Below are 27406 nucleotides of genomic sequence, written 5' to 3'. Positions count from 1 at the left end.
GGTACTGTTCCACATGTTATCTACAGTGTTTCAGTTTTTGGATTGTACATAGCACAGGTCCAGTGGTATGATGAGCAAATTTCAGATTGAACCACCCAGCTTTTATATGATCTTAAACCAGGTGTTATGAGAAAAGGAAGAAATCTGTTTCAGATTTCTGTTTAGAAAGTTTCTGGCATGTCCCCAAATATACTTGTTAATGAAAGGTCTTTTCGCATTCAAATCAGATCAGCTTAGATCAGTAGTCGGCAACCTTCAACACGTGGCTCATCAAGGTAATCCGCTGGCGGGCCGTGAGACATTTTGTTTACGTTGACCATCCGCAGGCACGGCCCCCCCCGCAGCTCCCAGTGGCCACGGTTTGCTGTTCCCGGTCAATGGGATCTGCAGAAAGCAGCAGCCAGCATATCCCTGCGGCCTGCGCCGCTTCCCGCAGCCCTGGCTTAGATCCTCCCCAAGTTCAGCTGCTAAAAGAAGCCAGTAAACAATTTGATGGGGTGGAAGTCACTTCAAGAACCATACCAAACAACAAGTATCTTGGGCCTAGTCTACACTAGAAAATTAGATTGGTTTAACTAAGTCGGTCAGGGGTGTGAAAAATCCATATCCCTGAGCAGCGTAGTTAAGGCGACCTAAATCCCAGGTATAGACAGTGTTAGATCGTTGGAATAATTCTTCCATCAACCTGTCTACCAGGGAGGTGCATGTAGGATTAGTATAAAATGAAAGAACTAAAGTGAGTTTGTTTGGTTAAGGAAATATGTGTGTGTTGTGAAGAAAGGCCTTGACTAGCAAGTAGAAGGAAGGCCTTGGAAATAATGTTATAATGTCAAAATAAATGAAGTAGGGAGGATGTCTGGTGCAAAGAAGAACTAATGAAATAAGGGGAAGTTTCTAAAAAGAAGGCCTCTGACCAATAGGGCTGACTGCAGATGGTTTGAAATCACACAAAGAATCTGTCTTAAAATGAGCCAACTTAGCCCTTCCCCAACCCACACACCAGTGTTAAAGCCTGTGTGAACTCAGGTGCAACAGGAAAACTGTTGGACAGCAAGGAGAGGAGGAAAGGCCTTGGGGAGAAAGGAGGTTGTAAATCTTATCTGGATTAAGACTGGAAATAAGGGTGAACTGTCTCCAACTGTTTTTTAGCTGAAGTCAATAAATGGCAGTGACATCACTTGTTTGTTAAAGGGTATAAAAAGTAAACTCTTAAAGGGTTCATTGCTAATACCTGACTGGCCCCACTGAAGCCAACCAACCTGGGTGTAAGCATGCCTGGGTTTAGCCTGTTTGTAAGTATCTTGATAAAATGCTGTTAAATGTTTTGTTACTGTTTGGGTGTAATAAATTGCTTATTAGTTAGGCTTTTTAGGCATGTTTAGAGCAATTGTATAAATACCATTTGGTCGCTGTATTTAATAAAGGAATGTATGGTTAAATTGGTGTTTGGTGATTTCCCATATTAATATTAATTGGCTATTAGCCAGGATGGGCAGTGATGATGTCCCTAGCTTCTGTTTGCCAGAAGCTGGGAATGGGCGACAGGGGGGATGGATCACTTGATGATTACCTGTTCATTCCCTCTGGGGCACCTGGCATTGGCCACTGTCGGAAGACAGGATACTCGGCTAGATGGACCTTTGCTCTGACCCAGTGTGGCCATTCTTATGTTCTTAATAATTTCAAATATTATTAATAATTCCAACAATGGATTATCTACAGCGATGGGAGAATTCCTCCCATCAGCAAAGCGCTACAGCGGCTCAGCTGTAGTAGACAAGTATCTTTAAGTGTAGACAAGTATCTTTGAGGATGGATAGGTGCCAAGCAGCTCTTTATTAAAAGAATGATCTCTCCAAAGTTCTTGTGTGGATCTGTTATATTATGCTGTAAATTGTTATGCATGCTGTACTATGACCGATTTGGTCTTGGAACCACTTCACTTTGGGGCAGATGTGGGCACGTAACATTGTGGCTTGAGTTGTTGCCTGGCAAGCTCATACTGCTCCGCAGTTGTTATGCAAACAACCATGAGTTGACATTATGTGCTTTGGAGCAGTCTTTCTTCATAATTAAACAGAATCCATTTGCAGCTGAAAAGATCATGGCATTTTCTCCATGAGATTTTGAGCCGCTCATTTAAAAGAAAAATGCAAGGTTCAATTGAACAGATACTACTGTATTTTGAAAAAAATCCTGTTAATTACTTCTCCAGTCACTACCGTAGCTCAGTTTACTGCTATTAATTCAAAACAGGTTTTTATATAGCATAATATCTATCCGTAGATTCACTTTGTACATTGTAGTTGTTAGAAAGTAGTTGTTTGGACATGTACTGATGATGTCCTTTAATAATTAAAGGGCTATAAGAAGCTGGTGATGGTTTATAAAAACTACTCTTCTATGTAAAAAGAAAAGGAGTACATGTGGCACCTTAGAGACGAACAAATTTGTTTGAGCATAAGCTTTCGTGAGCTACAGCTCACTTCATCGGATGCATTCAGTGGCCATGTGCTCAAATAAATTTGTTTGTCTCTAAGGTGCCACAAGTCCTCCTTTTCTTTCTTCTATGTGTATCAGTCATCACCATATTTAACAGGTATTTGTAAGAGCATTAACTAGTCATTAGAAACTACTAATGTCTGACTTTAGGAAGGTGTTGCTTAATTCTGTTTAAGTTTATCCTGCTGTGCAGTGGGGGTTTACTTGAGTATTCCACTTGAAACTGGAATGCAGCATGTTTAGGCAAATACCACAAACTGTTTTCCTTTTCTTATTTTTCCAGGTGTGGTTTCCAGGTGAGTGGAGATGTGCAGCCTTTTTCTACCTGTAAAATCAGTACAGCCCTTTAAAATCAAATATGTATATTTTTGTTTTATACATGATTTTTTCAGTCTTACAGGATATACTAAAGTGTATGTGGTGTGGTTGCTAAGAAAATGTTAAAGTTTGTTTAGGTCTATCGTATAATGCCCTTCTTAAAAATCCTCCAGATGGCATTCTATACTGAATTGTTCCTAGAATATTCTTGTATAAAACTCCCATGCTTGTTTAATAAACTTGACAGAATTCACTAGTATGAAGCTACAGATCCAATACTACATATTTAAAACCAAAATTTGCATTCTTTGCACATTTCATTATTGCAGGAATTTGAAATTAACCTTTGTGTGTGTTCCACTACAAATCAAACACGCTGATAGTTGAATGTATAATTTATACCACATAGACATGTGTTTCCTGTCTAGGTCAAAGAGTGTCTTACAAGTTTCTTGCACGTAGTCAATGAGGTTATCAAAGTTACATTTAACAAAATAAAAACTGAATTAGGTTCACATATAATTTCTCCCTAGAAAAAAATCTGGATTACAGTCTATTTACATGTGCCAAGATTAAAATCAATTTTTGAAAAAACATTCAGGTCTATTTAAACCTATTTTAAAATTCAAGTTTATAGTTTTCATTACCAGCTCAAACGAGACATGCAGCTTGGAAAACCATGATTTCCTGTGTTACAGGAAACTTTTAACTTTATCATTCATGTTTTATAGCCTCCATAGGACCTTGCACCATTGAAAAATAGACAAATGCCAGAGTGACAGTCCTTTTGATAGTTAAGAGCAGAAAAGTATTGATGAATATTGTTTAAATTTTTAGGGTTTTGGAGGAAGAGTGTTTTTGTATTGGTAGCATTAATCACCTAGGTTTGTAAGAGATTGTTTGAATGCTGGATGTGGAAGTTCTTGTAGGTCCTCTTGCTGCTCAGTTTGTTGGATTAACCTCCAATTTTTTGGTTTGTTTACATGTTTGAGTAAGTTTGGATTTTATAGTGCTAATGGGTCTCCTTTTGTTATAGATAATACGGAAGAGATCATTGCTCATGAGATTTTTAGCTAATTCCAAGAGGCATAAGGACAACTGAATAGTTTGCATAATAAATTGTAAATTTGTTCATGATAACTGGACACTTAAGCTTTGTTTCCAACAAACTTTCATGGAACTGGTAGGCTTGCCACAGTCATCCCTTAGGTGTGATCAGGGAAATGTAGTGCCCTTCTGAAGGGTGTGTACCTATGAGAAACAGGAAGCAGTACAGCAACTGCCTGTGCTGAGAGATTTGTAACTCTGACGAGTGCAGGTGTACAGACCCGCTGCTGAGCATATTCTCTCCAGGCATCTTGGCAGCTGCACGACTCAACAGAAACTTTAAAAAACCCCTATGGGTAGAGAAATATGACTGCATTACAGCTGAAAGAGTTATCATATTCTGGTCTGTACAGGAGGAGACGGGATCGCCCTGATAGTTTGGGACTTCATGGGTTACATGAAGAGAAGCTAAGGTGAGTGCAAATTAATGGTTAACAAAGGCTCAGGGTGCCTTTTTAGTAAACAGGCGTTTGTTTAAATGATTACAGCAAACTAAATACAAACTGAGGTTCTAATAATGTCATTGTAAGACGTGTAGTTTAAAAGTAGCCCCAAAATACCAGAATAAATCTAGGAGGGACTAATCAGAAGCAGATGTCCTGTGTTTGCACCATAGTGTAGTTTTTGGCAAAGGCATGAATCGTTTCCTAGCTTTGGCAAATGCAGTCTATAACTTTCTAGTATACTTTTGACAGCTGGTAATTTACCAGTAAATAACTTCCTCATACATGTTGTTGCAGTTTAGGTTAAAATTCAGTGTTAATCACCAAAGCACTCTAATTGAAACCAAGGAAAGTTGCCCGGTTTCTCTGGGATCTTCTTGGTGTCATTCTGTAGGGCTTTTCTTTGTTTAAGATGGTCTAGTGCAGCTTGTTGGATCATGCTTCTTTTCATAGGGATTCTTTGTGAAATGGCTTTAGACAAAAGAATGCAGTAGAACCACTTGACATGACCTTATGAAGGAAGGGTGACCAAAAATCTGAAAGCCATTTAATGACGAAGGTTATTTTCCCAATATGACGTTCCTTTTAAAATGTTACATGAGATTTTCAGTGGCCTATATTTGGAATATAAAAGAATAATAGTTTGTAGCCTCAGTAAATGCAGACTCAGACCAGTGAAAATGCTAACTTTTTATCTCCTAGATAGGGAAATAGTCTGTTCACATTTCATTTTATTCAGTAATGGATTCTTGTGTAAATGCTGACAAAAGCATCAGTGGAGAGGAAGTACTTCCTATGCCCTAATTACTTTTACTTTGCTTTTATTTTTAAACTGTGTATTGATTTGTTTCAACTCCAGAATTGGAATGCTTCATACAATTTTGTGCTTCTGTTTTATATGGGGGTTATAACGCCATCCTTTTTTTCTTTTAAACTCTGCTTTTTCAAGCCTTCAGAATTCACTTTGTGCTGAAACTTTTCATAGAAGTTTACTTCTTTAATTGCGGTTTTGTTATTTGTGTTACTTGATTTCAGAAGAATGGCAGTTTACATTTTTAAGATGCCCCTTTGTGTCAAGATTAAGAACTTAATTTCATCTTAAATTTTTTTTACTAAATATTAGAATAATTGACTGAGATTATTTTTAATTGTCATGATGATGAAGAACAATCAGATTTACCAAAGTCATATAATGAACTGGTTAATTTATGGACCTGCTATGTATACTTAGATTCTATTCTAAAATCTCTGCCTATGTAGATTTTTGAGGGTATTTATGTATCTGTATAATATATAACACACACATATTCCAATCCAAAGTCATTAACAGAATGTTAATGTTTTAACAAACCATTAGCAGCAAAGAATTTAAGTGGAATGAAAAGATGACATTTTTTTTAAAAAACCTATACCCATTGTGGATACCTCTTTATCTGCTCCTTTAAGCACTCTGTTGTGCATTAATGTTGGAGAGCGTGTCTTATATCACTTGTCATTCTTAACGGCAAATGTCCTTGTTTTCCTCGTTACCAGTTGAATGTTCTTTACTGTAGTATTTTATGTTCACAAAAACAAACTGAAACACTAAGCGCTTGTCTACACTTGAAACACTACAGCAATACAGTTGCCGCGCTGTAGTTGCACCACAGTTGCACTTCAGTGTAGACACTACCTATGCCAACAGGAGGGGTTTTGCCACTGGCATAGGTAATCCACTTCCCCAAGAGGTGATAGCTAGGTCAGTGGAAGAGTTCTTTCATCAGCCTAGTGGTTTAGGTTGGTATAGCTACATCTCTCCTGGGTGTGGCTTTTTCACACCCCTGAGAGATGCCGCTATGCTGATTTAACTTCCTAGTGTGGACCAGCCCTCAGTTAATAACATGTATAGACTGAAAAATCATTTAGTAATTAAGCTCAGTCAAATGGAGTATGTTCAGAGGTTCATTCTCCACTCAACATTTCCTTTCCTTTGTATATATTGTTTTTAATATATTCAATGCCCTTTATCTACTTTTTGTCTCTTTTTACTAGTTTTAAATAATGTGTCTTAAGTCCTATTGTGGGATCAGAATCTGCTTTCATAAACAGAACTTGCAGATAGATCTGTTGGAAGCAATAAACGAGATCCATACTTTGTAGCTGTAATAGTATCATTATTCTTGCTTAACATGGATATCTTGGTAGCTCGTAGCAGCCCTGATTTGGATTGTGTGGGATTCCTGCCCTCAGTAGCTTACAATTTATGAAGATAAGCAACATGTGAGGCAGAAGTGGGTCCTGAGAAATAATTTGAAGGAGGAGAGATCAGTAAGTAGCCTTATGATTAATTTAATGGAAGGCATTCCAAGCGTAAGAGGTGGAATGGAAGAAAGTCCAAAGATGTTCATGGGACAAAAGGGCAAGCAGGTAAACAGTAGGCAACCTAAGTCAAAAGTGGATCATTAGGGAGGGGCCAGAGTTGTAAAGTGCCTTGAAGGTTAATGTCTAAGAGGGGACTTGATTATGTTTTAAAAAAAATTTTAATAGATGGAAAATTATAACGTAAATTCAGTCCTTTTACTCTTTTCATAATTGTTCTTATCATCTTGGCTAATTTTTGAAGTTATTTCTGCTTAAACTAGATTTTGCTCCTTCCTAACCCATTTTCTTATTTCATCCTGTAGTTGCCATGCTGCCTTATTTGTGATCTTGCAGTATTTTCTATGGCAAAATATTGCAATGTTATAAATATAGGATTATGACTTAACTACGAGATAAGAAGAATGAGGACTCAGGAGGAGGAAGCCCTTAATTTTCATGAATATTAAATGGAACACTGCAGAACATTCTCTGTTTTCATTGAGCTCTCCACAGTTACACCTTGGTGTCTGTCCTTAGTGGTTACATTTACTTTAGACTCTATCAATATGCATGAATAGGACAAAATGTTCCTTGCAATGTGCATTACTTGTGTACACTAAATTGAATATGCCATCATTATGTTTCCCTATTGTATAGCTATGTAACATCCCTCTGAAGTTCTCCACTTCATTAATTTTTCATAGTCGTGGCTATCCCCTCTTTTACATAGTTATTTAATTAAATGTTAAATAGTACCAGTACTTGGGGCAATTCACTGTAAACCTTTTGCCATGTTAGAAACTGGCCATTCATCCCTGCTCTTTGTTTTCTAATCCAGCACCAAAATTTGTGTATGACTATTTAGTTTTCTTAGGACTCGCCCACACACCCAAAAAAACCACCGTGGCAGCGAGTCTCAGAGCCGGGTCAACCAACTCGGGCTCGCAGGGCTTTTGCTATGAGACTAAAGATAGCACTGTAGACCTTCCCACTTGAGCTGGAGCCTGGGCTTAAAACCTGGCAAGGGGGGTGGGTCTGAGAGCCTGGGCTTCCACCTGAACAGGAACATGTATACTGCTATTTTTATCCCCATAGCGTGAGCTTGAATCAGTTGACCCAGGCTCTGAGACTCACTGCAGTGGGAGGAAGCAGCCGGCACCACGTCCCTGTGTGGCCCCTGGGGGAGGGGCGGCATAGGGCTCCGTGTGCTGCCCTTGCGCTCGTCCAGGTACCTCCCCTGACGCTCCCATTGGCCGCAGTTCCCCATCCCCGGACAATGGGAGCTGCAGGGGGTGGTGCCTGGAGGCAAGGGCAAAGCACAAAGCCCTCTGCCCCCCGCCAGGCCGCAGGGACATGGAGCCAGCCGCTTCTGAGAGCGGCGCGGGGCCTACGGCACCACGGGGGGCAATGCCAGTGGCCGGATCCAAAGCCCTGAGGGGCAGGATCCAGCCCGCGGGCCGCAGTTTGCCCACCCCTGCCTTAGATGAAGCCCAGGTAAATGTCTTCTACCAGTTGTCCTTTTTCCAGCACTTTGTTGCCTCTCTCTCTTATAGTGTCCCTCGCCTGCCCCTTCTTTTGTTACTTGTCTTCCCAGATTGTTATTTTTGGGGGAGCAAAGACAGGGTAATCATATGTGTTTGTATAGAGAATAGCACAGCTACCACATTCACTGTCCTTGATAAGGGAATGAATTTAATATGCCCCCCCCACACACACACACACATTTGCTCTCTTACAGCCCAATTATTTGCTGTTAGGTGGAGTGAAGAACATCATCTTGATAGAATGTAGCTACTAAGCATATATTCTTCCCTCAGATTCTGCATGTAGCTAGTGTGTTGGGTGAGTGGGTGCAGCAAAGGTTCTTTCTAGTCTTAACTGTTGGTATTTTCCTGAGAGAGGGACTGTTATAGAATGCTTTAGTGATCACAGTGGGAGCTTGGACTTGAGCCCAGTTTGGATTTAATTTACTTTATGGATCAGTGTTAAAACTGAGTAGCACCACGGGAACACAAAGTATGAGAACCCCAGAACGATAATAACTTCTGTCTTGAACTCAGCTGTATGTATAATTCCATATATTCTGCAAAACCAGATATCTGTTTTAATCCTCATCTTCTGGAAATCACACTTTCCTGGCACAGTCTTCACAGACTGCTGCAGAAGCATCAATATTGCTGGTGCCAAAGAGCTTTAAATAGATATTTGCTGCTGAATTTTTTTTTTCATTTTAATTTGAAATGAAGTGTAATGTGACTTAATCTGAAGCATTAAAATACAAATAATTAATAATTAGGACATTGTAATGCTGCATTACACCATTGAACAATATATTCTGAATATGTATGTAGGTTTAAATTCCTAAATGGTTACAAAGTAAGAAAATACCATTGACTTTCCCTAAAACAAAATCCCTTAAAGATATGCAAAGTACAGTAGGAAAATAGAGTAATTTCCTGAGTTAACATAACTTTGAGAGAGATCATCCACTGCTGGCTTTGAGGGTCCATAACAGGAAACAGATCTTTAACTTTTGAAGCTGTACCCATTAGTGCTGGTATAGTCCATTTCCATCATTGTCTTTCAGAGGTTTATAATTCTGCTGTGCAATTTCCAATGAATCCGCCCAGAACCATTTTTTCCCACCTGCCGCAGGGAGTGTTGTAGGGAAATGATATGGGTTTGACAATTAAATTTTAAAATTTGTCATTCTCAGTCGGCAGTAGAATCCTCTTAATAGCTCTTAGTGAATGGTGCTGTCTCTTCATTAAGTTACTATCTGAAAATATTTCAGACTTTACCTGGTAGACCCCTTTTCTTCTTGTCTAACATGCAGAACTGTGAATTGGAAAATATGTGTTCAGTTTCTGTATCTGCCACAGTCTGTATGATGTTGGATGAGACACTTAAGCGCTCAGTGCCTCAGTTTCCCCAGCTCCAGGGGTTACAGATTAGTGGTAGTTAAATGTTTTAAAATGCTTTGTTGGTGCAGAGTTCTGTAAGTGCAAGCCAGAGAGTTTCTCTCTCTCTCATTCACTACCTCTCCACAGCACTTGGTTTTTTGGTCAAAGGCCCGATCCTGCACAATTGGAGTCAGTGGGAGTTTAGCCATTGTGCACTGAATCAAGCCCTAGGTGAATAACTCCAATGTTTTCTATTTCTGCTTCTAGCTTTCCAACCCATCAGCAGCAGTGTGAAAGTGAGATGATTCCTAGTAGTCTCACTGATCTCTGCAAAGTTCTGAATATCGTAAGTAAACTGACAGGAGTCTTGTTAATTTCACTATGCTGCTGCTTAGCAAAATTATGAGATCTGTTTGTCTCCGGATCTGGGGAGATGACAGTGCCCGTCAATATACACACAGTTCATCTTTGTAACACTTTCACAACAGGGCTAAACACTTGGTTTTTTTTAAAATGAAAGCTTGGATTCTGCACAGGTTCATGTTGTGTGGGTCCCTTCACTTCCCAGGTCAAGCTTCCCACTTACCCTAGGTGAGTGGATTTACTAGCCCTTTCCATAGAAATTAATTTAAGACAGAATGAATATAAACTATCACAAATATTTTTACTTGAAAACTTAAAGTACTCCTGCCTGCAACAATGTGTTTTGAGCACTGCATTGTAATGACTGATATTACATTCATCATGTTTAAGCTGTGTTCCGTGGCTCCTATTTGAATTTCTTTGTATTCTCATAAATTGCTCACATTCCCATTTTACTTTTATAGTTCACCTGGATTTGAAACAAGATAACACCAGAATACTCTACATTGGGAGGGAAAGTCATCACTATACCACAGGCGTCATGATATATTAAGTGAAAGTTCAGTGTACACCTGCTAATGTTTGTATTTTGAGGCTCTTTGCTACCTGTAACAATGTTAAAATAAAATATTGTTATTTTTTCTTCCTGCTGCTCTCAGCACCTCATCTATATGAATAATTTAAATTCGCATTTAATTAGAAAATGATAGAGTGAAAAATTTTTCAAAACCACCTTCTTAGAGATTTTTTTGTACTGTGTTGTGAAATACTATTTAAAGTGATGTTACAAAAATTCTAGCTATCTGGTAAACTTTTTCTCCCCTGCTTTCTCCAGAAAACAGGATGCTAAGGAAATAGTAATCATACATCTGTGACTAATCATTGGGATCCATTCAACAGCAGCTTTATAAGTCCTGTTTTTACATCCCCTCCTCCACACTGACCTTCCTAACTTTGTTTAGCAATGTTTGGCCTGAAAAAATCTTATGATTTACTTTCACAATTCGGTAGAATATTTTGGAAAAACTGGAAGAAAATTGATTAAAACAATGTTCAGTTAGTGTTTAATGATTGCACTTGAAAAAACAATTGAACTAAGTGTCTTCCTAACTCTTTTAGGTCCCTACTAAGTAAATCCAGTTAAAATTTTAAGAACTTGTGGAGTGGCTGATAGTTCGTAAATTTCAATAATCACAACAAATAGGTACTAGCTTTCTTCATTTAGTTTTCATCAGTTATTCAAGTAGTTTGCCACTCTATTGTCTTGTCACAGAAGATATCTTATAAAGTTTTCTCTGTATCGAGAGACATTAACAGTTGAAAATTACTAGATCAGTTTTGTATTTGCCTGGTGAACGCCAACTAGTGCTCATAGGAGAAACAGTGAAGAGCTGACTGGGAAGAGTGAGATGAGGAACGAGGGACCCTGCCAAGCTTCTGAACTCCGCAGGATATTTAGAGCAGAGGGAAGGCAGAGGAAGCAAGGTTAATTTGCAGAATTCCTAAACTTTGGCTGTTGAATTTTAATGTGTAACATTGCACAATAGTCTCACAAAACTTAAAAGAAAGTTAATATTTATACATTGTTCCTTCAGCTCCACAGGGTCCCCAGTCAGCATCTTTAAGGTGCAAATATCAGCAGAGGCTCAACAGCAGTATCAACAGTAATCAGTAGCAAAGCAGAAGTACAGATATTGAGGTTTTACACAGTATATAAGTTTAAAGTCCACATTTTGTACACTGCTATGGCTAGAAATACTGCCAGAGCAATCTGTATTTTGGACCAGAAAACTTTTGCACTGAATCAAAAACATTTTTGATCCTTGGACTGTTTGAGGTTTTAAGTGAAGAGAGGGTTCATCAATGTATGCCAACCGTTAGAGGAAATATTGACACTTCTTATGGCAACTTCCAGAGAGTCTGACACTTCCAAAGGGTTAGAGGCACACAGCATATATGCACACTTACTTTAACCCTAAGCAATGAAAATAACTCATGATGAGCACAACCTCTCTCTTGTCCTCACTCTCCTGCTTTTTTATGTTGCATAATCATTCCTAAACAATTTGTTTAGATTTAATCACCATCAGACAATATCCCTTGAGTCCAAATGACTAGGTGGTGATAAACGGTACTTATGTAGGTGAAAATTGAGCAATCATTCCTCTTAAATTACTGTAATGATCCAAGCATAAAATTTTGTGTCTGGTGGTTTTATAAAATGGTGGTAAATACAATGGTTATAGCAGGTATCGACAAATAGAGGAGTGAGAATTCTTTCTTTCAATGCTAGTTGGTTACATTTCATAAATAGATCTTATTTTAAAACCTGTTTTTGATATGCAGACTTAGTGTGTCTAACAATTAAATAACACCTGGATCAAAAGCATTCTATAAATAACATTTAATGTAATACCTTTTCATTTTCCATGTATGTGAGAGTATTTTAAACTAGATTTTTAATACAGTATGTGCCATGAAATGATTAATTTCCACACAGGAATACTCTGTAGCAGAGACAAAACTTAGTCTTGGTTAAAACCCACTGATTCACAGACAGGAAAGAACCATGAACCCCAGTCTTTTAGATAGTAAAGGAGGTCTGGGTTCATGTTTTTTCTGTCCCTGTAATTAATAAGTTGTGTTTTAAAATCTGAATCTAGCCCACGCAGTGTTCTCTTGAGTACCATGAACTGAGTGGGGAGATGCCAGATTGTGATGATTTTAGTGTACATCCCAAACATAAATAAAACTCTGAATGGTCATGCATGCCATCTGATGTCTTAGTGCACGTGGTTTTATGAGGCCCCTTCATTTCATAGAATCATAGAATATCAGAGTTGGAAGGGACCTCTGGAGGTCATCTAGTCCAACCCCCGGCCCAGAGCAGGACCAATCCCCAACTAAATCATCCCAGCCAGGGCTTTGTCAAGCCTGACGTTAAAAACTTCTAAGGAAGGGGATTTCACCACCTCCCTAGGTAACGCATTCCAGTGTTTCACCACCCTCCTAGTGAAAAAGTTTTTCCTAATGCCAACCTATACCTCCCCCACTGCAACCTGAGACTATTACTCCTTGTCCTGTCATCTGCTATCACTGAGAATAGTCTAGATCCATCCTCTTTGGATCCACCTTTCAGGTAGTTAAAAGGAGCTATCAAATGCCCCCTCATTCTTCTCTTCCTTAGACTAAACAATCTCAGTTCCCTCAACCTCTCCTCATAAGTCATGTGTTCCAGACCCCTAATCATTTTTGTTGCCCTTCGCTGGACTCTCTCCAATTTATCCACATCCTTCTTGTAGTGTGGGGCCCAAAACTGGACACAGTATTCCAGATGAGGCCTCACCAATGTCGAATAGAGGGGAACGATCACTTCACTGGATCTGCTGGCAATGCCCCTACTTATACATCCCAAAATTCCATTGGCCTTCTTGGCAACGAGGGCACACTGTTGACTCATATCCAGCTTCTCGTCCACTGTAACCCCTAGGTCCTTCTCTGCAGAACTGCTGCCTAGCCATTCGGTCCCGAGTCTGTAGCGGTGCATTGGATTCTTCCGTCCTAAGTGCAGGACTCTGCACTTGTCCTTGTTGAACCTCATCAGATTTCTTTTGGCCCAATCCTCCAATTTGTCTAGGTCCCTCTGTATCCTATCCCTACCCTCCAGCGTATCTACCACTCCTCCCAGTTTAGTGTCATCCGCAAACTTGCTGAGGGTGCAATCCACACCATCCTCCAAATCATTTATGAAGATATTGAACAAAACCGGGCCCACTTGGTCTCTTCCATAAGAGTTCATGAGTTGTGGGACTTACGAATTCAAATTCCTTGTTTTTTATATTCAGAGCTGTCAACTTGGTAGCAGTTAGATTTTTCTTTAAAATACTTGCTGGTCGCAGGGTGAACCAATAATTTCCTTAGAAAAGCTCCATGAACTTTTCATAATGTTTTGGGGTTTATTAATGAGGGGAAACTGCCCACGTTTGCCAAAAGGTTTGCAATTCTTTCTGCAAGCCTGTTCCTGTTTCTGCTTTTAGGCATCAGCTAGGCAAAGCTTGGTAATTTTGGCTGAGGTTTTTGTTTCGGGAGGAACCTGGCATACAAAGCAAAAACCACGGGCTGTGAACTCATACAGACAGAAGTTGTAAAATAAAATGAATACGTAAAATAAAAATTATCATAAACCTCTAAACTGAAGAGTTTTGCACAATGTAACAAAAACGTCTGTATTGGCAATTTGTTTCTAAAATAAACCACTTTTAACTTTTTTTTTTAAAGTGTGCATTCCTTAGAGGTTTGTTGCATGCCCCTTGCTATACCTTAAATCTCCAGGTTGTTAAACTGTTCTGCTTTTTCCATCTATATCTAACGCTGCTACAATTGTCCCTCCCCCTGTTTTTTTCTAACTATGCTTTTATAAAAGATTCAAAAGGCTTTTGTACCAAAAACTGAATGAATGAAGGTGAAGAAAGTGTGAAATTTAATTTTGTATTTCTGTATATTAAACCTGTGCATGTCACACTCTTAATGATTGATAATGTCCTTGGCAGAAAGTTTGTTTAGTAAATCTGGTTACTCCATGTTCCCTGGCCTAAGCAGCTATTGAAAACTGTTATCATCCATGCTGTGGATAAGAATCAAATTACCTGAGCTGGTCTATTTGCTTTTGTTCTAGTAAACAATGTATGTTCCTGCTGTTGACTTTATTTTATTTGGGCCTTTTCAATGAGAAATGTTTATGTACGTTTCTCCTTTTGAAGACTTTGATTGTTAAACTAGTAGCAAAATCAGTGTTTTAGTGGGTTCTGTACTAACCTCTAACAGCATACATTCAATTCACAAGGAAGTGTGTGCACGTTATGCTGGACTAAATTTGCTTTTTAATATACCAAATGCTTGCATTGTCGCCTTGGGACAGCTAAGTAAATTGCCATGTTGGTTGTGATGAATTTTGACTGAAATATGCAAAGCAGTCATTAGGATTAAACTGAATTCTTTATTTAAACTAACTCTCAAATTGTAACCACTTTCTTTATCTTTCCTTCCTCATCTTTCCTCACCCAATCTGTCCCTATTGTTCTCAAGTATGTATTTCAATTGTTCATTCATACTCTACTCATTTAACATTAGACAACTGGGACATACCCTGGTGTCTGTCACTTTAGGAAAGTCTAAAAAAAACAAGCACAAACCCATAGCCCTGGGTTTAGAAAGTGATTGGCATTTCTTATTTTACAGTTGGTGGTACTGAAATTCACCATACTTGTTTCTGAGGGAGTAAGCCTTAAATACGCAGTATAAAGTGAGGGGTTTTGGCCTGTGTTATGGAAGAGATCAGACTAGATGATCATAATGGTCTGTTTGGATTTTAAACTCTATGGAAGCAGACATTTTGTTGTAGCTTTTTTTGCTAGCATATTATTCACATTTGTCTCATGGTTCCAATTAATACTTACTCTGTTGCTGGCTGTTAGAACATGATAACCAGAATATTTAAGGGGGAAGCTAAATACAAGTTGTTTAGCTATTTTCCATTTTCTCCTTTCTGGTATGGGAACTTGATAATGCAGTGATGAACATTTGAGAAATAAAATGCAGTACTTAAAACCGAAGTGAATAACAGATATTACTTAATCTTTATGGGAGGAAAAAACAGTGTTGTGTCAATAGATCTGCTTTCTTCATCAAGCTCATCTTCCTTCTCTCCCTGACACAGCTTGTTTAGTTCTAACAGCTAAAAACTTAACAGACTTCTAAAGTCACTAACAGAAGTTATAGATTTCAGAGTAGCAGCCGTGTTAGTCTGTATTCGCAAAAAGAAAAGGAGTACTAGTGGCACCTTAGAGACTAACCAATTTATTTGAGCACAAGCTTTCGTGAGCTACAGCTCACTTCATAGAATATTTTAGAAAAGAAAAACTTACAGTAAGGTAAAAGGTGAAATAAAGTAGATTCTCCTCACAATGCTAATATCTTTGTTGACTTAAGAAGAGATCTACATAAGACTGACATGTGACTTAGTAAAGAAATAAACACTCTCCTCCACCACCTTAGCTGAAGGTCAATCCTCCAGTGTGGAGTCTCCAATGGAGTCGTTGCTATAATAAGAATGTAGTTTAGAGCCAGAAAGTCTGATGTTGACAGTTATCCCAACCATATAAGGAACTACATGGACATACAAGAAGGCTTTCAGGGAAGACCGGGTGTTCGGTTTAGTCAAGATATTAATTATAGTTACTGGATGAGCACTTCAGGTCATGGCATTCAGCTTATAAAAACATTAGTTGTAGCTACTGTAAGAAGATGGCTAATACAGGACTAACATTTAATATAATTTCTCCTTTAAATTGACAAGCTTTTTGTTTGGAACAGCATCTGTGACAATATGTAATGATAGATTATATGAATTAAATACCTGGTATTGGAAAAGGAAACTGCTATTTCAAAGGGAAGTACTATAACCCAGCATTACCAAATTTCACTAGGACATGAAGTTTCATAGAAAATATAAAGATCAGTATTGCAGATTTGTATTTATAGTTATGAGAAATTATGATCAAAATATTATTTACTGGTAGGTTCAAATGCTTTGTAGCTTCTGCAGGCTGAGCTCATTGCACACATGAGGGGCTCCTTGCATTCCTCCATTCTCCTCACAAATTCCCTGTGTGGCACACTCCCATCCCACTCTGTTTCGGGGACTCACTGCAATCCTCCCACCCCTTCCATCATGCCAGGGCCTGCGTGCCCCCTGACTTCTCCACTCTTCTCATTTGAGGCTCTCATTCTCCCCCCCATGCTAGGTGCTCTGTGTGTGCCCACCTTCCCCCATGCCCTCCAATTCGTACTGCTTTTCTTTCTGTCAGGGAGATAAGTCATTCATGGTGTCAACATGTTAAACTCTTGGGAGGATGTGGTGCAATGTAGTTGTAGCTGTGTCAATTCCAGGATATTAGAGAGACAAGCTGGGTGAGGTAATATCTTTTATTGGACCAGCTTCAGTTGGTCAGGGAGAGAATAGGCATTCGAGCTTTTAGCTACACAGAGCTCTTCTTGGGAGGATGGGCAGAACTGAGATTGGAGGAATTGGGTTGGAAAGTGTTAATGGTTGCCATCAACCAGTTCTTTAATCTACAGACAATTAAGGTATGTCTACACCCAACTAGACACCCACGGCTGATCCATGTCAGCTAACGGGTTTGTGGGGCTTCGGCTGGAGTCCGGGCTCGGGCTGGAGTCCAGGCTCTAGGACCCAGCGAGGTGGGAGCTTGGGCAGCTCCAGCCCAAGCCTGGATGTCTACACAGCTGTGAAACAGCCCTACAATCTGAGCCCCAGGAGCCTGAGTTGGCTGGCATCTAGCCGCACGTTTTTATTTGCTGTGTAAACATACCTTTACAGGCCTGGTTGAAGCTTCTGGGTCTGCTAATTAGATACAGGGAGCTCTATGGATATGTCTACAATGCAGTAAGACACCCACAGCTGGCCTGTGTAAGCTGAGTCAGGCTATGGGGCTGTTTAATTGCGGTGTAGATGCTCAGGCTCGGGCTGCAGCCTCAGTTCTGGGACTCACTTTGCAGGCTCTTAGAGCCCAGGCTCGAGCCCAGGGGTTGGCAAACTATGGCCTGGGGGCCACATCCGGCCCTTCAGACGTTTTAATCTGGCCCTTGAGCTGCTGCCGGGCAGCAGGCTCCAGGGCTTGCCCCGCTCCACATGTGCCGTGGCTTCCCACGGCTCCCAGAAGCAGCAGCATGTTCTTTCTCCAGCTCCTACATGTAGGGGCAACCAGGGGGCTCCGCACACTGCCCCCGCCTCAATGGCCCCCCCCCCTCCGCCGCAGCTCCCATTGGCCAGCAACCGCGGCCAATGGGACCTGCAGGGGCAGCGCCTGAAGATGGGGCAGCACGCAGAGCTGCCTGGCTTCACCTCCATGTAGGAGCTGGAGGGAGGACATGCCACTGCTTTCAGGAGCTGCTTGAGGTAAGTGCCGCCCAGAGCCTGCACCCCTGACTCCCTCCAGTGCTCCAGCCCTGATCCCCTTCCCACCCCCAAAACCCCTCTCCCACCCTCCTGCACCCCAGAGGCTGCACCCCCAGCCAGAGCCATCACCGCCTCCCACCCGCACTCCCACCCCCTAGCCAGAGCCCCCTCCCGCACCCTGAACTCCTCATTTCTAGCTCCAGCCAGAGCCCGCAACCCCTCCCACACCCCAACCCCCAATTTCATGAGCATTCATGGCCTGCCATAGAATTTCCACATCCAGATGTGGCCCTCGGACCAAAAAGTGTTTGCCCACTCCTTAGCCCAAGCCCTGTGAGCCCAAATCAGCTGGCACTTGCCAGCCCTGGGTTTTTAATTGTAGTGTAGACTTACCCTATGTGTTCCCCGTTTCCTGCTTCCAGTTTTCCACTTTTACCCAAAATCAATAGGGGTCTGCCTATTATTGCCTTGAGCATTTCCTGAAATTTTGGTTTTGATCAGATGCGGTGTTCTAACATTGTTACAAACAGACAGACACACAAAGAGAAAATGCTATCCAGTCAACTGTAGGACCTCGCTTCTCTGAGTCAGTACGTATATGTCTAGCATTGGGGGCCAGTACCTGACACTTTTTATAGTTCACACTGTAAAATTAAATTCTAAATGGATTCTAATGTTTTTCTATAAAAAGCACTAGTGTATAGATAACTGCTTAAAAATTTACTAACATGCAAGAGTTGAATATAGCGTGAGTTCTTGCAGCACAGCCAAGTAAGTGTAGAGTGCCTATTTTATGGATAAGCTATGTCATGCAATGTCTCACTGCAAAGGTGTTAAAGTACTTCTGATATGTTTTGGTATATTTTTTGAATGCTGGCCTAAAGGTATTCAGGGATCACTGGATGGGGGACAGTGGTGGGAGGAAAAAGAATGTAATCAAAGGTAACTTAAAGAAAGGTGTAAAGAGAAAAATTACCCATGTTCTATATATTTCACACAAAGCAGGGATTTGCCAGAAAACTTTTTTCATCAGCAGAAGAAAATACAACACTTTCTGAAACATCTTTTTAAAAAAGTATTGTTGAAATATCTCTTTTCTCTCCCACAAATTCTATTTTAAGATTACTTTCACTGATTATTATGATCTATAAAGATCCTTCTGGGAAGAAGCCTCTTATCAGATTCCTGTAATATTCACTTCCAGTAAGGAAATGGAAAATGAATTCTCTGTAGTAGCAGATACCAAGCACATTTGTTTACACTGGCATAAGTTTATACCAAATTATGTGATAAAGGCTGTCTGTCTTCTGCCCTGTAGATAATTCTGTGTGAAAACATCAGTACAGTTTTCAGAAACACTCAAATTTGACCTAATTTGAAGTCAGTTGTATTTTCTCATTATCTTAAATGGGAGCAGATTTAGGCCAGTGTTGAGGACTTTTGAAAATCCCATCCATAATTTACAATTAAAAAACCAGAAAAAGAATAATTACTCCTTTATTCAAATTAATTTGTAAGAACCATTTGATTTAGGGAACACTTGCCCAACAATTACAAAAACTAATCTTTTGGTCACTTAAGACCATATTAAATTTTATATGTAATGATGAGGAGGAGGAGCTAATTCAGCACTTTAAAAAAAGGCAGTGTAGAATTTTATGCAGGTCCTGGAAAGCCATGTCTGTTTTATAACCAGAGGAAACTGAATGACTTTTTTCCAACTAGTGACTGTATATTTGTTGGTTTCAGAGTAGCAGCCGTGTTAGTCTGTATTCGCAGAAAGAAAAGGAGTAGTTGTGGCACCTTAGAGACTAACCAATTTATTTGAGCATGAGCTTTCGTGAGCTATATCGGACGTATATTTGTGAGTGTTCCATTGCGCAAAGGCTGCTGATTAATTTATTTAAAATCATCCTTTTGTGTGTCGCGGTTGTGGAGGAGGAGGATTGTGCTGTGAGTTTTTATCCTGCTCTGCCATAACTTGACCTTGTACAAGGAATGTAGCAGCTTTACTTTCAAGAGGTCAGCAGTGACACAGCAGCCTTTCAGATGAAGCAGACAACATTATTTCACTGTAATGCAATTAAGTCACCAATGGCAGCTGTTGTTGCCAAGCACCTAGTTTGGAGCTGTGACTGTTCTGCACATCTATTTGTGGAATGAAATACAATGTTCTACGGGCAGCAAGTCCTGCTGAACTTTCTCTATAAAAGTCCCCCCCCCCTTTGATCTAAGACAGATACCCAAAATATTCAGCCTAGTTTTAATACTAGACAAAGCACTCGAGAGAGTTTTGGGATCTAAGCACCAAAAGACAGTTTTAAATAATTCTTCATGTACTGAAGTGTTAACTTAGTAGCAGACATATTATAGCTTCTGTTAATTAAAACAGCGTATATGGTATCATCTACCTTATGTGACATTACAGTTGGGGTTATATCTGCATCCTCATTATGAATCTGATTTTTCAGAAGGTTCATCTTAGAATCCCTCGATTGGGGTCCTGTCTCATGCAGGTGCCTCATCTGTTGTGGATTAATCCCTTGCCTAACGTTTGTGTTTTAAAAGCACAAAAATCCTTGTAAATGGTCAAAATTTCTTGGAGGGCGAAATTCCCAAGTAAGATTCTTAGTTATATCACAAAAAGAAAAGGAGTACTTGTGGCACCTTAGAGACTAACCAATTTATTTGAGCATAAGCTTTCGTGAGCTACAGCTCACTTCATCGGATGCATATAACTTAACAGAACTCTTCAGAACTTCTGTTATGTGCATCCGATGAAGTGAACTGTAGCTCACGAAAGCTTATACTCAAATAAATTGGTTAGTCTCTAAGGTGCCACAAGTACTCCTTTTCTTTTTGCGAATACAGACTAACACGGCTGTTACTCTGAAACCTGTCCTTAGTTATATCAGTCTCTCTCCATTGTAACCAGTGTTACTTCAGACTCGTAGCAGTGTAAACTGGTAGAAGTTCAGAATCAGGCTCCTTGTATTTATTTAACATTTATAGTCATGTCACTTTAAGGAATCTGGTCCTAAAACCAGCCAACAAGATTAAAACAGCCTTTGTGGACTCCACAGATCTGGAGGTAAACACAGCTTTTTGTAGGACTTGCTGTACCACTCCTAATGAGGACAACAGGAGCCACATGGCTAACGTGCCATGCAAACTTTTGATATGCAACTCAGGGTGCACTTTCATTATTGTTACAAAACGTTTCTGTGGCATCAGAAGTTTGCACAGTGTTTTACGCCACAGATAAGAAGAGGCAGGCTGAAATTCTGTACTGCGCCTCTTGGCACAGCACAAAAGGCGAGGAAGCCACCTTTGCTCTCCTGGGATTCTAGACTGCTACAGGAGCTGAAAAGGGCCACAGCATAACTTAGAGGAGCCCCTGGGGTCCTCAATTTATGGCAGCCTCCTGAGAGTAACCTAGGGGATGCTTGGCACTGCTATCTATCTAAACAAGAAAAGACAAATAAGAATGCACAGGACAACAGAAGAGAATGGGTAAAGAGATGATTAATGATGAGAAGACAGGAGGAGATAATTCCGCCGGCTCCCCCCCCGCCCTCCCCTTAGGATGTGGTGTTTTTAAAGAAGGATTTGCAAGAAGAGGAGGCTTGGGTGGAAGAGGAGAGGGAGATTGTTTTGGGTGCTGTGAGGAGCAAATTAGAAGTCACAAAGTAAGATTGGGGAAAGGGATGAAGGAAACAAGTAAAATGGTTGGGAAAAGTTTAGATATCAAGAGGGGGAGCAGGGAAATGAGAGCATAGATGTACAGGGGAGTTGCAGTGAAATGGAGTGGCACTGGTACATGTAAGAACAGAATCTAGCCCAAGAGGTTTTGCCCGTTTAAGATGATTTGAGGGCTTTTAAAACACAAAAACTAGTTTATAAACTGTTCTGGCAAGTGATTAATCCACAACTGCTCCTCATTTTTCTTTTTTGCTGCTTTCAAAATGACTTACTGAGATATTAAGACTCAAAAATTGGTCATCAAACGTGTGGTAACTTTATAGTTTCATTAGGATTTTTGGCGTGTTGACTTAATGCTCCTATTGAACTCCTTAGTTGACATGATTAGACTGCAGCTATGGGGCTAGAGCTTTGACAACCATCAGAGGTCAGTTTTTAAATGCCAAAACAGCACTCTGTCATTGAATGAAGAGGACAGGAACTGTAAAAGCATCTAGAATACAATAGAATTCTTGTGTGTTTACAGAATAGTAATTAATACATCTATTAAAACTCCTAAGTACATTTCTCTGAATTGGAGGAACATTTAAATAATTTAAACAGAAGGTGCTGCACTAGCTGACTACCTGCACAAACACTGGACATATGTATCTATTTTTGAGTTTACATTGACCTTTTTTGGGTCAACTAAGGTGTCATTGGGAAGTCACATGACTATTCCACCTTGAGAAGAGCGCTCCCAGTTATATGGGAGGGGCAAGATTAATAAAAGAATAGCTATACTAGGGTAGAATGGGGGTTTCAAATTCAAACAGGTTATTGTTTTAAGGGAGCATTTTTTTAAAGGAAGTTGCATTTATGCTCTTTAACTCCTCCAATCTAAAAAATAAACCTTAAACTAAGAAAAGAGCCCCAAGTGAAAACCAGACCACCTCTCTATGTAAACTACTGTTGCAATATTACTATAGTACTGTATTTGTTTTGATCCTGCATTTTCAGTAGAGCTAATGTGGAAGAGGAGAAGGAACATCACAGTGGCTACATCTCTGCTGCTATACCTACAATGCCTGTTCATCACTGGTGCAGCAGTAGAATCGTAGGATTGGAAAGAACTTCGAGAGGTCATCTTGTTCAGTCCCCTGCACTCACGGCAGAACTAATATTATCTAGATAGACCATCCCTGACAGGTGGTTGTCTAACCTGCTGTTAAAAATCTCCAGTGATGGAGATTCCGCAGGAGCAGTGCAAGTGCTAGGTAGTCAGGGCTCCCAATTTTTCCAGCATCATGTTCTGAATCTATCCTCTGACCAAGGGCATCAGGACATAGTGCTACAGCCTCAGCCCTGTCTTTGCTAGAATTTCCACTGTGGCAGACGCAGCATTGCTAGTCAGCGGGTACGTCATATTCTAGTATGGACACAGCCTGCGATACTAGCTCTGAGCACCAGTATCAGGCGGGATACTGAACACATGGATGTTACTGTGATAGCAGCACTGTTAGTTGAACAAGGGTACCATGACGCTAAAACATGTTCTTTTAAAGTATCCTTTTATATCACAACAGCTCCAAAGAAACAATTACAAGTTTTATCTCCTCTCATACACATGCCACATATTCTACTTCAAAATTACAGTGAAAAAAGGGAGGAAAAAAATGTTTGCTTGTCAAATATCAGTAAGTAAAGTTTAAGGTGGTGGGACAACAGCCCTGCCCACAATATATTTTTCAGTGTGATTTTTGTGATTGGTTAGAGGCGCAGTCAGCTTAACCGGGTACAAGTGACATGATTCAGTTTGTGTCCACACAGTATTTTCTCTGACACCACAGCTATGTTTGTGCATCTGAACCTCCCATGCTACATAACCATGTGCTAAGAGAGTGATCTGTGCAAATCTGGGCACCTATTCTATAATGCCTCAGCATGTGAATAGAGTGCCCAAAGGACATGCACATGAAGTGATACAAAACAGTACATGGGGCAGTGTGCTCAACAGTGTCCTACTGTGCAGAGAGATTGGAGGAGGGAGAGCTGGCAAAACCAGTTACATATACCTGGCCACTGTGTCCTGCCTCGCAGAACAAAATAGTGTGACCTGCTGAACTAGGTATAGTGTACTAGCCTAGGTCTCTGCCAAAGGTGACAGACTCTTTAATCATATTGTGTGTGGATTCAACTCATGTTTAGAGTCAGCCATGCCAGAAAACACTTTCCAATTTGTTTAAAAATTGTCATGCAGACAGGCCCTTTGGAATGGATTCTTCTTTTTCTTTTCAAAGACATTGGCATTTATTAAAAGTGAAAGAATTGAATGGAATTCCCTTGATTTTTGTCAGGGGTTTTTGTAAGACCCCTGTGTTGCTTGCTGTTCCTAAACTGTATATTTTTTCGCACGTCCTTCTCCCTATTCTCCTTCCTCACTTTCTCAGACTTCCCTCTAACAAGCAAATTCTTTGGATACCGAAACCCTCTTGCAGAAAAGGCAAAATACATATGGTTTACTATTCATTTTTGGAAACAGTTGCTACTAAGACTGAGTTGAACGTGAGGTGTCAGTTACTTGAACGAACTTTCAAAAATCCATTTTGGTTTGAAGTCCTAAGCTGTCAGAGGCTGGGCCTATCATAGCTGACTAAAATGTGACAAAGGAGTATAACTATTGCCTGCAAGTCCAGACGTTTTTTCCTTCCAGAAAGAGTAAAGGCAATTTTGCATTAAAATAATTACTGTATAATAAAACCCATATGTACAAATGGTATATAGTCAGCATCAGAAGTCATCATCATTGTGATGATAGGACGATTGACATCCTTATAATCTGCTTCCCCTGCTCCCTTCCCTAACAGCCATATTAAATTCATTCAGCTTTCGGATCTATATGGGATATATCTGTCAGTGCAGTTCTGTAAACACAACCTGGTAACTGAAAATCAAGATTATTTGTTTCTGCTTCTTACATCAGCAACTAGAACTTATTTGGCAGTTCAGCTAATGATGTGTGAGACAAAATGGAAAATAACCGATCCACTTATAGCTATATCTTCTCTGCAGTGCTGGCAGAAAGAAAAATGTTTATCAGTAAACTCAGCACATTTGACTGAGAAGATACATAAGGCGCACACATTGTAAAAGACTAATTTTACAATCTAGGCTAACAGAACTTTAAAGCAATCTGTATCTAATGATATAGAATACTTTTCTTGGTGTGTTCATGATACAGTATTATTGGAATCATTTTCCCCAATAAATAGTAACTGTTGATGAGTTTGACAGTGAATATGTTGAGTCATGTATGCTTATCATAAAATAGCTCTTCTATGTCTGAATGGAATTCTTATTATCAGCAATAGATAGTGAAGACTGTACGTACTTCCCAAGTTTGATTTACCATCTTGTAATGGAATGCGTTCCAGTGGATCTTAGCAAATCACAGCATGTCATTCTAACTCCTCTGCTGGTGAACTTTTAACTTGAAACTCTAGCAGAGAGCTGGCAAGCCTGGCTAACTGATGTGAAACTGTGGAAGTAAATCACTTTGCTGGGAACAAGGGGAAGTCCCGCATATTGTTTCTCACAACTTTATTGTCTGTAGCTTCTCTGCACTATAGCAGTTGATTTTTTTTAAATTAAGAATTAAATTAATTGGATTTCCAATTATGGAAAATATGGAATTCCAAAGCAGAGCTCACTCCTATATGATTCCAGAGAATGAAGAAGTTCCACACAGGGGAATTCATGATGTCCATAATACCAATGGAAATGAAGGCGAGAAAGCAGTGTCAAAATTACAACGTAGGCACAGTGACATAAAAGTATACAAAGAATTTTGTGACTTTTATGCAAGATTGTAAGTTCACTTTTTCAGGTTGGGATGTTACTGTGGTAAAATCATTTTAAAATCTGAAGTTGTTTTTTTTCAGTGAAATTTCATGTAGAATGTGTTTGAACCACTCTCTAATGTAAACCTTACTATTCCTATGATATATTTCTAGTTTTGATCTCTACTAAAACTTGCAACAGTTGCTGTAAACAAAACCGTACTTTAATTTCAGTAAGTTTTATTTCAATTACACGTATTAGATTGGATTTGTAAAATAGACTATGTGCTCTGTGAGACTTCTGATTTTAGGTTCTGTAAGTTATGGGGGAAATGTATACTGTCCCATTGGTAACAATAGAAAAACATTCTACATTCATCAGTAGTGCTATAGGAATACATATTTCTCAAAGGAAAGTGAAGAAATATTTGTGCATTTTTTGGGAGAAAGGAGGGTTATAAGGCTTTGTTTTGCTTGAAGCTGTAATTTTCCAAGTTTCTTCATTTTATGCTGTTGCTTAGATTATTTCATATCTGACAAATGCTGAAAGTTGAATTCTAAGCTGTAGTCTTCGTTTATCATTCTTAGTATTCAAGAGCTGTTGAGCTCTAAAGAAAGGTCACAGTTTATATTGTGATCAATATTCGCGTCAAATCCAGTTTATTTTGTTATTGGGTATGACAAATTAAGCGATTCAGTTCTCTTCCATAAAGCAGAATGGTTTTGATGGAAATAGATTGTGCAGTTAGATATGCAGCTTAAACACAACTGTTTGCTCCAAGCATTTATTTTTGTATGTGTTTGACTGAAATCCCTGTGGGATAAAATGTTCTTGGTTTAATACTCTTTGTTAGGGATTTTGTTCGTGCAGGTATCTCTCTGGAAGATCCCTTTTTCTGTAAAGTGCTGTAGAATAGAAAAAAGCAGCCGATTAATAATAACTAGTCAAGTGTTTCTTTAACCAGGGGTTAGCCTTTTTTGTGGTACAACAGGATAAGGAATAGAGCAGCTTTCAACTATTTAATCAAATGTATACTTGCTAGTACTTTGTATCAGATTGTTCCTGCACAAAGTGCTGAGCATCCTCCAACTCCTTTTGAAATTAATGGGAGTCACGGGCACTCAGCACCTTGTGTGGGATTGAGCCTTTTATATTTATAGATAGAGCATGATTTTTTTTCTGAACAATAAAATGTTTATTTTTGAAGAATAAAATAGAGATTGTTTTTTAAACTTCTGATTAAATGTTTGGATCAAATCAGATTACCAACAAATTCAAATACCTGAAATTGTTCTTGTATACACTCTAGAACATGTTTTATTAACATTTGTCAGATGTTGTGAAAATTAAGAGTTGTCCTGTGCATTCTCCATTTTACAGATAAGTATTTAGTAGAAAACTTAGTCTCAAAGACTTATGTTTTGAGAATTTAGATTTAAGCAAGAAAGCCTCTTGCAGTGTGAAAAATCAAGCATGGAATTTGAAATTTTAGAGGAGTTCCTCATTTGACTGCAAAGGAGCTGTGTTGATTTATTGCAGATGAGGATTTGTCCTTAAAAGTTAGAGTTTAGTCCCTCTGATATTTGCAAATGTTGTATTATAATGTTATTACTACATGCCTTTAAGAAGCACACCCAAGCATTATTTGGAAGTTTTCCTAATCTCTGATTCAAATTCCATGTAGCTTCAAGTCATTTTTCAAAATGGATAAATCTAAAGAACACTTTTTACCATGTACCGTTCCTTACCTCTTGATTATTTCTGCCATAGCAGTTATGTTAAATATGTTCTGTCCTTTTTACTGATGCCTCAGATATTTTGAATTGGTTTTAAATTGATATTCACTTTCAGAACAATATTCTTGCTTTGATCTCAGATAGGGAAACATCTTTAATTACTGATGAAATTGGCTCTTGTCTTCCATAATCATT

At 39.4% G+C, this 27406-nt stretch overlaps 1 protein-coding gene across 6 annotated transcripts in view; it reads left to right on the top strand.

Moving 5' to 3' along the window:
• LIMS1 (LIM zinc finger domain containing 1) overlaps nucleotides 1–27406 on the top strand; it is a 131686-nt gene that overhangs the window by 64741 nt on the left and 39539 nt on the right. For 3 of the 6 annotated variants that reach the window (XM_074944936.1, XM_074944929.1, XM_074944922.1), the window contains exon 1: nucleotides 25247–25503. The exons of 1 other annotated variant lie outside the window; for it this stretch is intronic. In XM_074944936.1, coding sequence (XP_074801037.1) covers nucleotides 25313–25503 — 191 coding nt within the window. In that variant the 5' untranslated portion in view covers nucleotides 25247–25312. Of the gene's footprint in view, nucleotides 1–4218; nucleotides 4341–25210; nucleotides 25504–27406 lie in introns of those variants that run through there. 2 more of the 6 variants (XM_074944945.1, XM_074944959.1) reach the window with 2 other exon arrangements.

Source organism: Natator depressus, chromosome 1 (genome assembly GCF_965152275.1).
Source record: "Natator depressus isolate rNatDep1 chromosome 1, rNatDep2.hap1, whole genome shotgun sequence".
In the NCBI taxonomy this organism is placed as follows: Eukaryota; Metazoa; Chordata; order Testudines; family Cheloniidae; genus Natator; species Natator depressus.
The sequence above is the reverse complement of the archived record's forward strand: the minus strand, read 5'-3'. Positions and strand labels throughout refer to the sequence as shown.